Source organism: Corvus brachyrhynchos, unplaced genomic scaffold (assembly GCF_000691975.1).
Source record: "Corvus brachyrhynchos isolate BGI_N302 unplaced genomic scaffold, ASM69197v1 scaffold279, whole genome shotgun sequence".
NCBI classification, from domain to species: domain Eukaryota; kingdom Metazoa; phylum Chordata; class Aves; order Passeriformes; family Corvidae; genus Corvus; species Corvus brachyrhynchos.
This window is the reverse complement of record NW_008246060.1, coordinates 3,973,069-3,987,099: the sequence shown is the minus strand read 5'-3', so window position 1 is coordinate 3,987,099 and position 14,031 is coordinate 3,973,069. Positions and strand designations below refer to the sequence as shown.

General features: G+C 40.0%; 1 protein-coding gene across 1 annotated transcript in view; it reads right to left on the bottom strand.

Annotated features, from left to right (window-relative positions):
• Positions 1 to 7,127: 7,127 nt before the first annotated feature.
• The window catches only part of CCDC6 (coiled-coil domain containing 6), a 44,892-nt gene continuing 37,988 nt past the window's right edge, over positions 7,128 to 14,031 (bottom strand). The window contains exon 9 of the mRNA XM_017746335.1: positions 7,128 to 12,621. Within this exon, the coding sequence (XP_017601824.1) occupies positions 12,430 to 12,621 (192 nt within the window). The 3' untranslated portion in view covers positions 7,128 to 12,429. The remainder of the gene's footprint in view (positions 12,622 to 14,031) is intronic.

The following is a 14,031-nucleotide window of genomic DNA, read 5'->3' as shown; positions in this document are numbered from 1 at the left end:
TGGAAGGAAGCATTCCTCCCTTGAACTGTGGGATTGCAAAAGTCAGAGCACGACATGAGATCAAGGCTCAGCAATGGGGTGCGATTTTCAGAGGGTTAAGGGTGGGCTTGGAGTGAGCTTTGCAGATTCTTCTCTTAGGGATGAGCCTGCGTCAGAGAAAGGTTATTCCCTCACTGACTCATGGGGATTACTTTTAGGTAATGGAAAGTCCCTCTAAAGAGCCACAGGATTTGCAAGGATACTAAAAGGATTTGAGAGTGTGTTCATTTGAGGCAGTGTTCATTTAACCAAAGAGAAAAGGACCTTCCTTACTTGGTTATACTTATCTGTGCACTTCAGAAGTAGTTGAAACACTGGAGAAAGTTTCTTTTAAATATCTCTGCAAGGGCTTGCAATTTATTTTTAACACACAAAGCATTCCTGTACAGTTAATACTTGTGCAAACTGACACTTGCATTTCCTCGTCCACTTTCTTACTGCTGTTTTCTCCTCTCTGACCTCCCCATATGGTCATTAAAGGCAGTCACTATAATTTGACAAAGAATCCAACTGGCACAGATTTCATATGCAATAAGATGGCATCTTAATCACCAGGTTAGGGTTTTCATAGAGAATGCCATTGCTTCAAGTTGCAGAAATGTTTTTTCTTAAATATTATTTTATATATCCACCACTAAGGAGAATAATCTTAGAGGAGATTTACCTTAGTTAACAGAGTTGAAGCAAAACAGATTTACAAAGATGAATTGCAAATTTGAATACGTCAACAGTGAATTAAAGCTGCATTTGCAGAAGATAATTATTCTCCTCCAAGGGACGTTTTCTTCTTTAGGGTAGGCTGACAAACCACCTTAAGTTTCTACAGTCCAGAGATGGAAAACATCCTTAATGGCTTCCGCTAACCTATCTTTGAAGTCGTGCAGTAATTGTGCAACTGCTCTGGAAACAGGAGAGGAGCAGCCAGGAACCCTGCTTCTAAGCAGAGCACTTGGGAGAGGAAAAACAAACAAAAAAGTCTTTGCTGAATCCTTGCTCTTTGTTGAGACTTCCCCCACCTCAGCCTTAGGCCAACTTGGACTGGAAAGCTGTAGCAAGTGTCAGGCTTTCTGTGTCTATTCTATTTTTGGGGATTTGTTGTGGAAGAAGAAAGTGAAGCCTGAACACCATGTGAGCAACTTTAATACGAGAGCATAACTGCCAGGAAAACAATTCCCTGGCTCCCTCTTCCCCTGTGGGAATAAGGGTGCTGTGCCTTTCATTGAACTCGGAGATCTGGGGCTTGGAGGAAGTGTTCACTTTAGAAACCACTGTGACAGTTTCAAAAAGGTGTGGATGTCAGCTAATTTCACAGCCCACTCATCCATTTGGAATTTGCAACCAAACTCAGTCGTCATTTCTGCCCTTCTAAGTCCCAAACAACTTCATTGTAGGTATTTCATTCGTGGGAACAACAGCTGACCCACAGTGTCAAGGTAAGTGCTAATTTCAGCCCTCAACATATCCAAGTATTTTGGAACACTTGCCAAAGGTTGACCGATATTTGCTGAATCACATCATAACAGATTCCTTGCAATAATAAATTTTAAGTAAAATCAGGTGACAATTCATAAATGCAAGTGGCAGTGCTGTCAAAAAATAAAAACATTACAAGCTCTTTTTTTTTTTCCAGAACAGGTTTTAAACCAGGAATTTGGAAGAAAGGAAATAGCTGAAAAGCATGTGTGAGTATGGAAGTTGTACTGTCAGCAGCAGATGACAGTAGAACCTTCTCAAGTTCATCATCATCTGTAAATTACAGGCTGTTTGTACCATTAAAGTTAAAACCGTAAAATTTAGTTCTGCACTGGTAAATGAAAGATTTTATGACATTGCTAAAATGCAATATGGACCAAAGAGCAAGATTTGTAAGAGAAGCAAGGATCAAGCAAATAAAATTGGCAGCATGTTAACAAAAAACCCCAAACAACCAAAACCCACTCGAAAAACCCCCAACCATCACAATGAAACACTCAAACTGAATAATGAAGGCAAGAGGATTAAATATCTTTTCATGGCAGTATAAACTATTCAAGATGTGAATTTTGCAGCCTGAAAGACTATCTCAGTGACAAGCGTAACAGTGTACAGTTTATTCAACACTTAATGGCTCGAGCTAGTAAATCCTTAGCAAATCTTGAGCAAACTTTATTACTATCATGAGGCATCCTGACTCTAATCAATCAAACATTAGTACTTGTGGGGAAAGAAACTGGCCTGCTTTTAAAGTTGTCTTCCAAGAGGTAACCTGGGAAAACAGAAACCTTTTTTAACAGAAACATGAAACTATTTCTTAGTTTCAGAATCAGGATGAGAGTTCTGTAATGACCGAATAAAGTGAAAGTATTTGGAAAAACCCAAGCTCTAACTGTAACACAAGTACTGCAATGTGGCCCCTTTCCTGTTAGAAAACAAGCTGAATTTCCCCCTCATGCTAGACCATGCAAAAACAAGTGTTCTGCTCACTCTGTGTTCTCTTCACCCTTGTTATCCCTCTGGTGCACCCAAACTGTCTTCATGTATTGCCATAATGATTCGTTTCATTATTTGAATCAACTGGTAGGACATTAATGGTATTTCTAACCCCATTTGCACATGTATAGAGATTGCCCCGGGGGGAAAAAAAATTCTCTAGAAGAAAAAAAATAAGATTATGCTCCAGACAAGCTCAGGAAGGTTATTGCTGTCAAGAGACCAGATGTTCCCAAGAATCAAAGTAAGATTTTGGCTGGAATTACAGTTAACACAAATTTTAGTGCAAAGTGCCATCACTTCGGTTAGGTGGATTCCTAAAATATACCATAAAAGAGAAAAAGCTTTACCATGCAATCTTGACTCACACAAATTGTTCTTGCAATAAATTGCCCCTTAAATCAGGGAGACTACTGCAACAAGGGCACAGAATTCCTGGGAGCATCTCTGGGAAGTTCTTGGAATGGTTAATCTGAAAAGATAGGTTCCCCTCTTAATTCAGACATTAATTTCAGTTGCATGGTGTCAATACATATATATTTAATAGTAGGGGATGCTGTAGTCCAGACAGAAGTTTTTAAAAGAAACTGTCTTTTCAAAATATGAAACAGTTAACTTGAAACCCCTCAATTACCTTCAGAAACTAACAGCATTAAAAATGCTTCATTAACACTCAAGACAACAGCCAGACTAATCCTTGAGTTCCTTAATAGTATGAGGAATGCAGTAATTTTTAACAGGTTTAATGCCTTGGTACGTTGTCATGGCTAACACTTGTTTTGGACAGAAAACCCAAGAAAATATTTTAAATAAAACTTACGAGAATTACTGGGTCTCTATGTCTGCTGTATAAAAATCTGTGCGCAGGAAAAGTGACTAAACAACTTTAAAATGATACAGAACCATGTCCCAGTGACCAAAAGCAACACAGAGGATACTAAGTTTAAAAGCTGCAATCACTTTAATCATTCATCTACAGAAACTAATTTCTAGCTACAGTTTCTGTGGAAGTCAAGATTTTGCAAATATATACCACTGCAGCTGGAGATTTCATCATATTAGGAGCTTAATTTCTCTACTGCCAAGCTTGCTCCAGTTTCCACCTTACCCACACTCAGCTACAAGTGGGGATGGAAGAAGGCCCCATAACACTGCTCCACCCACAGCTTCGGATCCACCCTGTGGGTACCTTGGGGTAACTGAGCATGGTGCCACTGCCCCACGGCAGGCAGGTACCCTGGAAGAGGAAGAACAACACCCAGAGGGCAGTTATTTTAAAAAATACATATATTTAGAATCATAGCATATTCTGAGTTGGAAGGGACCCACAAGGATCAAGTCCAACTCCTGGCCCTGCACAGGACACCCCAAGAATCACATCCTGTGCTCGAGAACATTGTTCAAGCATTTTTTCAACTTTGTCAGGCTGGGGGCTGTGACCACTGCCCTGGAGAGCCTGTTCAGTGCCTGACCACTCTCTGGGGGAAGAAACTTTTCTTAACATCCAACCTAAATCTCCCCTAACTCAGCTTCAGGCCATCGCCTCGGCTCCTGTCACTGTCACCACAGAGCAGAGATCAGTGCCTGCCCCTCCTCTTCCCCTCACGAGGAAGTTGTGACTGCAGTGAGGTCTCCCCTCAGTCTCCTCCAGGCTGAACAGACCAAGGGACCTGAGCCCTGCTCCTGGCATGGCCTCCTCTAGGGTGCTCACCACCTTCACAGCTCTCCCTTGGACACTTTCCAATAGCTTTGTATCTTTCCAATAACCATCCAGTGTTTTTCATAACAAAACAAGTGCAAAAATTCACATACAAGTGATCCAAAACAATTTGCCTAATTTGGTGATGCAGATTAGCAATCTGCATATTCCAAATAAAGTCAGGCATCAGTCACAGCTGAACTGCAAAACTGCTTCATGTTACTAGTTTTAATTCTTTCCCCTGCTAAGAAATAAGCAGAAGTAGGTATCAGTGTTGAAGAGGTACAGAAAACTCAGGATGATTTTTAGGAAGTGTGGAAAAACAAAGTCATCACAGCAGATCTAAAATTCCCATCTCAAGGCAGAAAGATAGAAGCATTTATTTTTGACCTCCTCTCCATTTATTTTTTGCTGTTGACAGCCAAGATAGCGTTAAAATTCACTACAGAAGTACAACCTGTTTCATTCAGCACTGTCAAAAAGCACTCAGATCCAGAATGGCAAGAGCCCAGCTCACAACACTGCTTTTGCACACCAGATCGAGGGGGCCTTCAGCAACAGGAGGAAAGCCAGAGTGTGACTATAGGGACTGAGGGAGAAAGGAGGTAGCAGTGTATACTTCCTAAGTTCAGCCCCAAAAGTGCCAGATGGTCACACCACAGATACTTGAGACTCCCACAGATCCCTGTTCTGGGTTCATTAAATTCACAAGCCAGGCTATGTTCAAGGCTTAAGAGAAAAAAAAGTACAGAACGTGGTGCAGAGCATTTTCACTAATACACAGGATTTGGAACACAGAGGACTCATCCACAGTCCTGAGGCGCAAAAATAGTGTTTTCTGCATCCAAGTGAACTAACAGTCTTTATACATACCTTGAGTCTCCACCCGGGAAATGCAGGACTGACTTCAACCTCTTCTTGCTTCTGTAGGATGGCTGCACTGTGTGCTTTGAAAGGTATGGAATGGCCTCAAAAGCACGTGAAACAGACTGATGTCCAAGCCAGCACCTTTACATTCAGCAAGGATTAGGCTTATTAAAATTGCTTGCCATGAAATGCATCGTTCTTTCTCTCACTCTCAGCAGTTTACCAGGATTTCTAAGTTAACCCATGCAATGCTGGGAACATGCTTTCCTTTATAAAGGGGTACAAGCACTAGAAGAAATAAAAAAGAACCATCTAAAGGGGAGAGCATCTGGACAAGGCAACCTACATTTAAACCAATCACATGTATCATCTTTCCCTTTTCTTCTGCTCTTCTGAAAGTGCCCAAGTGGCTCATTTCTGTTCAGACAAACGTCAGAAAACAAAGGACATGCACAAAGACAGACGGCATCAGCACAGCTCATTCCCCCAGTCCACAGACCCATCAGCCATGGCAGTCACGGACAGGCAGGACAACTGCTTGCTCAGCATTTGCAGCAGGGAGTGAGGAGAATAAAGGCCTTTTAAGAAACACTGCCTGTGTTCCAAGAACAGAGTAAGACGGATCAGCTAGGTTAGCATTCGCTGAAATACACCCATGGCCTGGCACCCAGGAATTTGCAGCGATCAGAATAGAAGGATTTTACTGGTCAGAGTGGAAGAGCATGCTTTCCACTGCAGGCTGAGGCCTGTGCTGACTTGAGCAGAGCAGCAGTCACAGAGAGGCCAGAGTGGCAGCTGAGCAAGACAGACACAAGTGGATTCAACCAACAAGTTTAGCAACACTCAAGACACTGAATACAGGATAAGTTTAAGTATCGCTGAGACTTTCAGATCTAACCCCAGAAACCTGGCAAAACAGCCAGATACAGCAAGTAATACTTAGAAAAGCTACTGAGTATATCACAGGTGAGCTCTGTGCTAAGCTGACAAATGAAAGCACACAATAAAAATGTGACAAAATCAGAAACATCAAAAGGGATGGCACAACAAAGTACTCACAGAATTTACACAAATACATACAATTTAAAGTTTACAACTGGTTCATGCTTTAAAATCATTAAGTATAATAACTGATTAAAGTTTTAGTAAGAAAATATGTCAAAACAGCAAAAATTATGGTGGATTCTTAATAGGAAATAACTGAATCCATCAATCATAGAATGACTTAATTGAACAATCAGGTGTGATTACAAGACAAACAAGAAAAGCTGAAGAAGAGCACCTGATCCCATGACCTTTACTACTACAAAGGAATAGCAAAAGCACTCTTTTCTCAGCTACAGAATAGACAGCACACCCCTTAGCATAGGCAAGGAAACATTTTTTGCCTTCTCTCTTTCTCACAGTTGATACCAGATTAGAAAAACAGCTGTCCTACCATATACTGCTTTTGACTCAGAACACATAGGATGCTTTTCTATAACTTTGTACAAATATACATCTCTATACATTTCTCAGTTCCTATGAACTGAGAAAAAATGGTAAAAAGATGAAACTGTTCTTTTCCTAACCCCTTCCACCCTCCCAAGGAAAAGTACCCTCAAGGTAAAAAGACCAAAAATACTGGAGCTTTTTGCTGTGGCAATAAAAAGCCTGAACCCTCATGGAAGGCAGCTGTTAGAGGTTAAACAGACGTGTTTAATTCAGACAAGTACTCTGGAATTTCCCCACAATAATAATTTAAGAAATATAGCTACATTCTTCCAAGACAGAAGCAAAACTGATGGAGTCAAGCATGCATTGTACTTTGAATCTCCACCTAATTCAAAGTGAGGAGCACCTCCTATGCAAACTTTATTATGTGAACAGGTTATTCCCCAGGTTACACACTCGGACATTGAAACAGGAATGGCTCAACTAGAATCAAAGACAGCAAAAACAAAGACAAACACGTATCTTTCTCTGACCCCAGTTCTCATTTTTCTTCCTCTTTTTCCCAGTGATGACAGGCTAACAGAGAGAAGGAAATATACATCCACCCAGTAGTCTTCCATACGAGTAAATACAAAAAAAAAATCAAGTGTTTATTGGAAGTCTGCATGAAGGCACAGATGAGCTTGATTACAGACACATTGTAACAATTACAAATATATGTAAACACCTTGAGATATACAAAAAAGCAATAATACAGCTAGTACAGGAATAAAATGTAACCTGCTAAAGAAAAAAACTTCTTTATATCTGAGGTTCTTACAATAAGCTCTGATCCACACCAACACAGTGTAACGCTCTTAAAGTCACCACCTGGATTCATGCTCAACAAATCTGCACTCTGGCCATTGTTTGATCCAAATTCAAACAGGCTTCCTTCCCTAGGATCAGAAAAACATAGGAACAACCAGCTAGACACCCAACCAACCTATAATGAGGCTTCATCGATTCTCTAAATATACAAGAGCAATCACCAAGGTACTGAAATTAAATATAAGTTTCAGAAAAGCTCAAGGATGCTTGTTCCACTTGCATTTGAGGAAATTGCTGTATTTCTGCAGGAAAGGAACAGTCTACAGCTGTCAGGTGATTTTTTTCTTCCTCCACAGGAGGCTTAGATTTCATCTGAAACACCTGCCAAAACAAAAGTCAGCAATCACAAACTAAAGTGCCTTGGACAGCTTAGGTTTTACCACTAGAATAAAACATCTCAGTTTATAGATACAGCATTAAGTTTTATCATGAGAAAACCCACCTTTGCACATAGAAGACTACTTCCAATATCTCTGTGGAAAGGGGAAATGCCTTTTGTGGTTTTTTGTTTTTGTTGTATTTTAATTAGATACCAATGCCATGAACTTAAAGAACTGCAACACAGCATTTTTTCAAAGGAAATCACACCAAAAAAAAGGCCCCCCAAAAATAGTTTTAGTACAGGCAATCCCCGGGCCTAGGCAAGGAGCACTCTGAGCAGCAATTTACTACAGGGATACAATTTTCACAAACTCAACCCTCAGCCATCTGTCCTAACTCTTCACTCCTCCTCTACAAAAACTTTATAATCCCTGGAGCCCCACTCCAGCGAGGAAAGGCTCCCACCCAGGTACTACATGCAGAACGAAACCTAACACAGCTACAACATTTCTGCTGACCCTGTGGCCACATTATCCCAACTGAAAGATGAGGTAGTACTTTTCTTTGGAGCCCAACTAGTGGAACAGGCACAAGCACTCGTCTCCCTAAAGTAGCAGCAGCTGTCTGTAATCAGCACCAAACTCCACAGTTTATCTCCTCTTCAGGATACACCTCTAATCCCAAACCAGCTGCTTAGAAAAATAAATCATTATATGAGCACACACTCCCACTTTAACTGCATCGTAAAGGCCACGGTCTGGCATATTCAGTGACTTCCTCCTGTCTACAAGTGGCATTGACTCAACCTCTGCTTGTACTGGGACTAATGGTTGTAACCCAAAAGGAATATGAAGGATCCTGAGTATTATTATAGTGAGATGTGGAATTCTAAATAATCTAAAATTTTAAGAACCTTAATCCAAATAAAAAACCAAAACCCTGGGAGAGGAATTCAGCTTCTCAGGGAACTGAGGAAACCAGATTGTCTCTATGGATATAGTCCATTTGGTATTTAGGGGCTCTGTTTACCCCCTCTTCAAGACAAGAGATCTTTCCTCTCAAGGAGGTTGTTGTAACATATGCATGTATTATAGTTTTATAGCTTACACTCATAAACCTTCTGGTTTCTTATGAGATGGCTTGAACTGGAGAAATATGCTCTGCATAGTCCATGCTCTGTAGACTCCCAAGGATCAAAAAGAAATAGACTGCCATGACTGAAAAAAAAGGAAACATCAGAAAGAGTTGAACAGCATTAGAACTTGTACTGCTTGTAAAACTAAGCATTAGGATCAGAAAAAACAGTGTAAAATTTAATCAAGGTCCCTGGCTGCATCCTCTTAGTAAGCAAAAATCGATACTGAGGATGAGAGACTGTGTTTCTTTGACTGACAAACTACTCAAGGCTTTTATTTGTCTCCATGATCAGTTTCCATTTATTTAACAAAATATACAGAGTCCATATACTCTCCTGTCAGAGGTGCAACTCGCACAGATCCCAGGAAGCATTCTCTCGTTTTCATTGCTTCCAAGACTGCATTTTTCATTCAGCTGAAGTGCACAGGGATTCCACCCAGGCAGCTGGATTCCTAAATGAAAACATTTTAACAGAAAAGGAATCCTGTTCTGCTCAGCTCCAGTACAGTGATTGCCAACAAAAGCACTAACACTTTCTGGAAGAACTCTTGATGTACTTTCTGCCCTTGGGAATATGCTCTCAGAAGAGTACATGTAATTAAAAGAGTCTTATCTGGCTTTTGGCTGCAAGACTATCTCCAAACAGTCCCACATCTTCTTCCAAAGAACTTCCGTGGAACAAATCATGGCTAAAGTAAACTCTTAATGTTCTACAGAGTATCAGCTGCATTCCAGGGTCCAAGCCAGATCCCTTGAGAGAAAATACAAAAAGAAAGCTGCTTGATTGTCAGAGAGGAAAGCACTGGTGAAACAGCTAAAAGGTAGATTTTTTTTCTTTTTTTAATCTTTAGCTGTAAAGGGGTACGCTCACAAAATGCTCCACACACAGCTAAAAATTGCTTCTGTGGCCCTACACAACTAGTGACAATGCAGTGTGCAACTGAGAGGCATTAGTGATGAAAAGGATGACAGAAACCCACCCAGGTGCTTCTGAGAGAAACAAAGCACTTAAGCCCTCATAGTGAGCTGGACCTCACTGTCAAGTGAGTTTCTCCAGTCTATAGATCTGATAAAATCGCAGCTGCAGAATCATAATTCATGACTATCATTCACAAGGAAAACTGAAAATTCATTTACATTTATTAGGAGATGGTTGTGCACAATTTCTCATCTTATTCAAAAAGTCTACAAATAGAGTTTAACACTTCTGATTGCAAGCAAACGTTTGTTCAACGTTCTCAGTTCAGTAAGGCCAACTTAGCGCCTTGTTACACTTTCAAGGTTTAGTATACATTTGTCAGTTCTTTACTTTCTTCTGGTAACAGTCCCACTGGAACAGTAAGGAGAGTTCTCTAAGACACTTTATAACAGCAGCTGAACTTGGGTTACGCAAATTCAGTTTTGGAATATGCTTCAAATGTAAATTATTCTAGGCAATTTTTCATTTTGAGATCTTAAAACACTGTCAAAGGCTCTTCCCTTTCCACTCACGTTTGTGCTACCACCACCATGAGATTGCCCTCTGTAGAGCCGTACATCCAAGGATCTCAAAGCACTTCAGAAAGGAGGGCACAATTTCAAATTCTGGGATACTTGAGCTGGAATCCTGCTTAATAAAGAATATATTTTTTTCTTCGTCTTATGTTTACAAAAGGACAAGCATCAAACTGAGCTGATCCTGTCTTGACCTTAGTCCCACCTCGGACTACCTGTCACTTTCTCCCACACAATCCTATCACTGATTCAGGAGCTCTGTTTAATTATAATGCTCACAGCAGAGTTTCCTCTACGGAAAGCTGAGCATCTGCTATGGTCAATTATTTTCAAATGGAAGCACCGGTCAAATTTTAGGTCTGCCACAATCTTGAGAATCACTTAACTAGAGAGTCACTACCATAATTAATGTAATTTGATAATGCACTTGATCCCATATTGGTTTAAGAAGTGTAATAGACTATATATGCATTTCTCTAAATTCTCTCAGAGCTGAAACTACATAACTACAGTGAAGAAATTCTAATTTTGCCTTAAGCAGAACATTTTACAACATTATTTTAACTTACAACTTTGATTTAGAGCACTATTTTCATAAAGATTTTCAGTTTGCAATTCTGACTGAATAGGTGAGCGGCAAAAATGACAATATATGTACAAGTGTTAGTATACTACCAGAATGCTGTACTTCCTTCTTAAAAATGTCCTTAATAAAGCATTAGGCATGTCAAACAAACTTTTGTAAACAAAAGATAAATTACTCATGTTCTGCTCTGATTATAGCCAGATACATATTCTCATAAAATAAACATTCTCTTGTCATTTTCCATGGCCCACATATCCATATATATGAGGTAAACCATTTAAAATTATCAATAATATATAAACCTCAGGAAAAATGTAACCGAGTAAGATGTCAATATCAAGAAGTGACACTTTGTTCCACTGCAAAGTGAAACCAATTTATTTGTGCTAAATGAATGGAAAGAATGTATTCAGAATACATTTCTTTATACATTGTACCGGCTTAGGCTGCTAAATAAGCATTCATTAGTGCCATGTTGTGCTACTTTCTTGTACTCTGTTTCTACCAAGCAATACAAAGTTTTGGCTGTTACGCCAATATACTCCTCTAAGCTCATCTCATTTTCTAACAGACTTTTGAACATTTAAAATACCTGTTCAAACTTTGCTTCAGGGGAATCACAATGAATATATTTTAACAAGAAAGAAATTATCATCAGTTGTTCTCTACAATCACATTGCCTTCTGCAGCAAAAAAATCCAAGAGCACACACTTGAATCAGCTCTCAGTAACCTGTGGGCAGGACCACACTTCCCAACAGTCACTGTGACAGGGCACACGGTATGGGCAGCTTACAGGTTAACAGAAATGTCAAGTGACATCATCAAATCTTAAGGGCCACGAATTGTACATTCCACAGACTCCAACAAGCCAGTTCCCTCAGTGTAAAGTCCTGTACCATACATTTGAGGTGCTTCTAAACAGGAGAAATATGGATGTGTCCTCTGTGAATTAATCTTATTTGCTATGTAATACCATAGAGTTGGTGTCTTGGGCACTGATTAGGGTGTCTGACTCACTTCTGCACTAGAAGCTGATATTTTAAATGACTGAAACATAGTGCTGATTTTCCATAAGCTTGGTAAACAACATCATATTTCAGAATTTATGATGTAGCCCATCGTGCCTTTCATTTTCTGCAAATTGTCATGAAAAAATATAAAAAGGTATCCCTTTAATTTTACAAACCTAAAAGCCAGGAAAATGAAGCTTTGGAGCCAAGCAAAACGACATAATGCCGTATTACCAAACAGAGTAGCAAATGTTCCAGCCAGAGAATGGACATACATGTAGTTCAAGTAAACACTGATGGAAAACTTTGTTAAGTTAGTGTTGTAGACCCACAACACTGGCTGCATTTTATACAAACGTTTACAACACAATTAACAGTGAAGCCTATATAACCTCAGTGCAAATAAGTCAAATCCAAATATGCCAAGTAAGCCTTTGGCTTTTAGTAAACTGCTCCGTGTTATGAGTCCACTTCTGACATAGAGACTGCTGAGCACATGCACTAAGGCTGAGAGGAGGGATGCACTGAATGTTGAAAATTGGCTGCCTGCGACGCTGCGGGTTGGCCCGGAGGTTGCACAGGAGGTGGAGGTGGTGGCGGAGGTGGCTGCACGGGGGTCTGCGTGTTTGGAGAAGGAGGAGGAGTGGGACGTTTAAATTTGTCAGGGCTGTTACTTCTTCGTGGTGAAGGCCTCTGCAGAACAAATATTGAAATTATGTTTAACACACTCCTCAACAATGTTAGGTGAAAGTCCTCTAATCTTGGCAAAGGACAAAAAAAATCACACAAAAAAGTCTGAACAATTATGTGGGAAGAAGAAATTTCAAAACATTGCAGGAGTCACAATACAACTTCTACATAAAATAAATGTTCCTCTGAAATGGAGTAGCAAAGGAAAGGGGAAGTACTCTTGACATCAAAGAGAACATGCATTCCTTCCTGTTAGCTTGCAGGAAATGAGCACAAGACGTCCTGCAGATATGTTTACCCATGATGACCAGCAACCTAAAAAGAAATGAGATGCTGCAGGCACAGCACCTCCCAGCTGTGCCTGCCTAACCAGTAGGTGCTGATGAACCTTTAACTTCATGCTGCTGGCACATAAGGTTCAAGTATGTGGTACCTGAGCGTGGGTGGGAATGTTTTGAACATCAGACTCCACCCAGAAGCTCTAGCCCACACACTGGAGCAAAACCAAAGCATAATACAAGTTGCTCTTTGGAGAACAAAAAAATATTACAACCCTTTAAGCTGCAGGAGTGAAGCATTTGTTAGAGAGACCCCCTGAACAGAAACCACAGATTTTCAACAACTGGTACATTTAAACAGAAAGATTTAAACCCCACTTTATCTTTACAAATTGGGGGGCAGGAGGGGAAGGATGACCTTTAATGTTAACAATGCAAAAATATAAATTATACTGCACAACACTAACTTCTGCACTTTTGAAATAAAAACGCTTATTACTTACCAATCCAATTAGCATTAATCAAGAACCTCATGGCAAGACAAACCACCCACCCATAATTACTTATCAACCACAGGTGGTCAGCTCTGGGGAAAAGCATGATTACAGCTCTATACCAAATGTACTAAAGGTAAAGTCAAATTTATTCTGTAACGGAGATGAAAAATGAAGAGTCAAGAATGAAACTGCAGTTTAGTAAATCAAATATATTGTATCTATTTTTCTGAACAACTATGTACAATAGATTCAAGTTCTATGCAAAATCCAAGGGATTCTTGACAACTGACTGATGCCTCTGAAACACTTAATATCATTTACTGCATTTGCATGCATCTAATAATATAAGGGGACCTGGTATCAGCATTGAGACAAAGCCAAGAGCTGCTGGTCGACACCTTTCTCTGAACAATCAGTATTTTGTCGTGAAGATGAGCTTTTTCATGATGACTCAATTCATTTACAGTTGCAGAAAGAGTAGTATTTCACAGGGACCGAACAGAGCAAGTTCCTTGAAAAACTCATTTATAAAATTAGTTTCCATGTTTTCCAGAAGCATAAAGATCTTCCTGTGACTAACTCATGTGACACACAGCCACAGGCTGAACCCCAACCAGAATTCTACCTTCCTGCTGCGC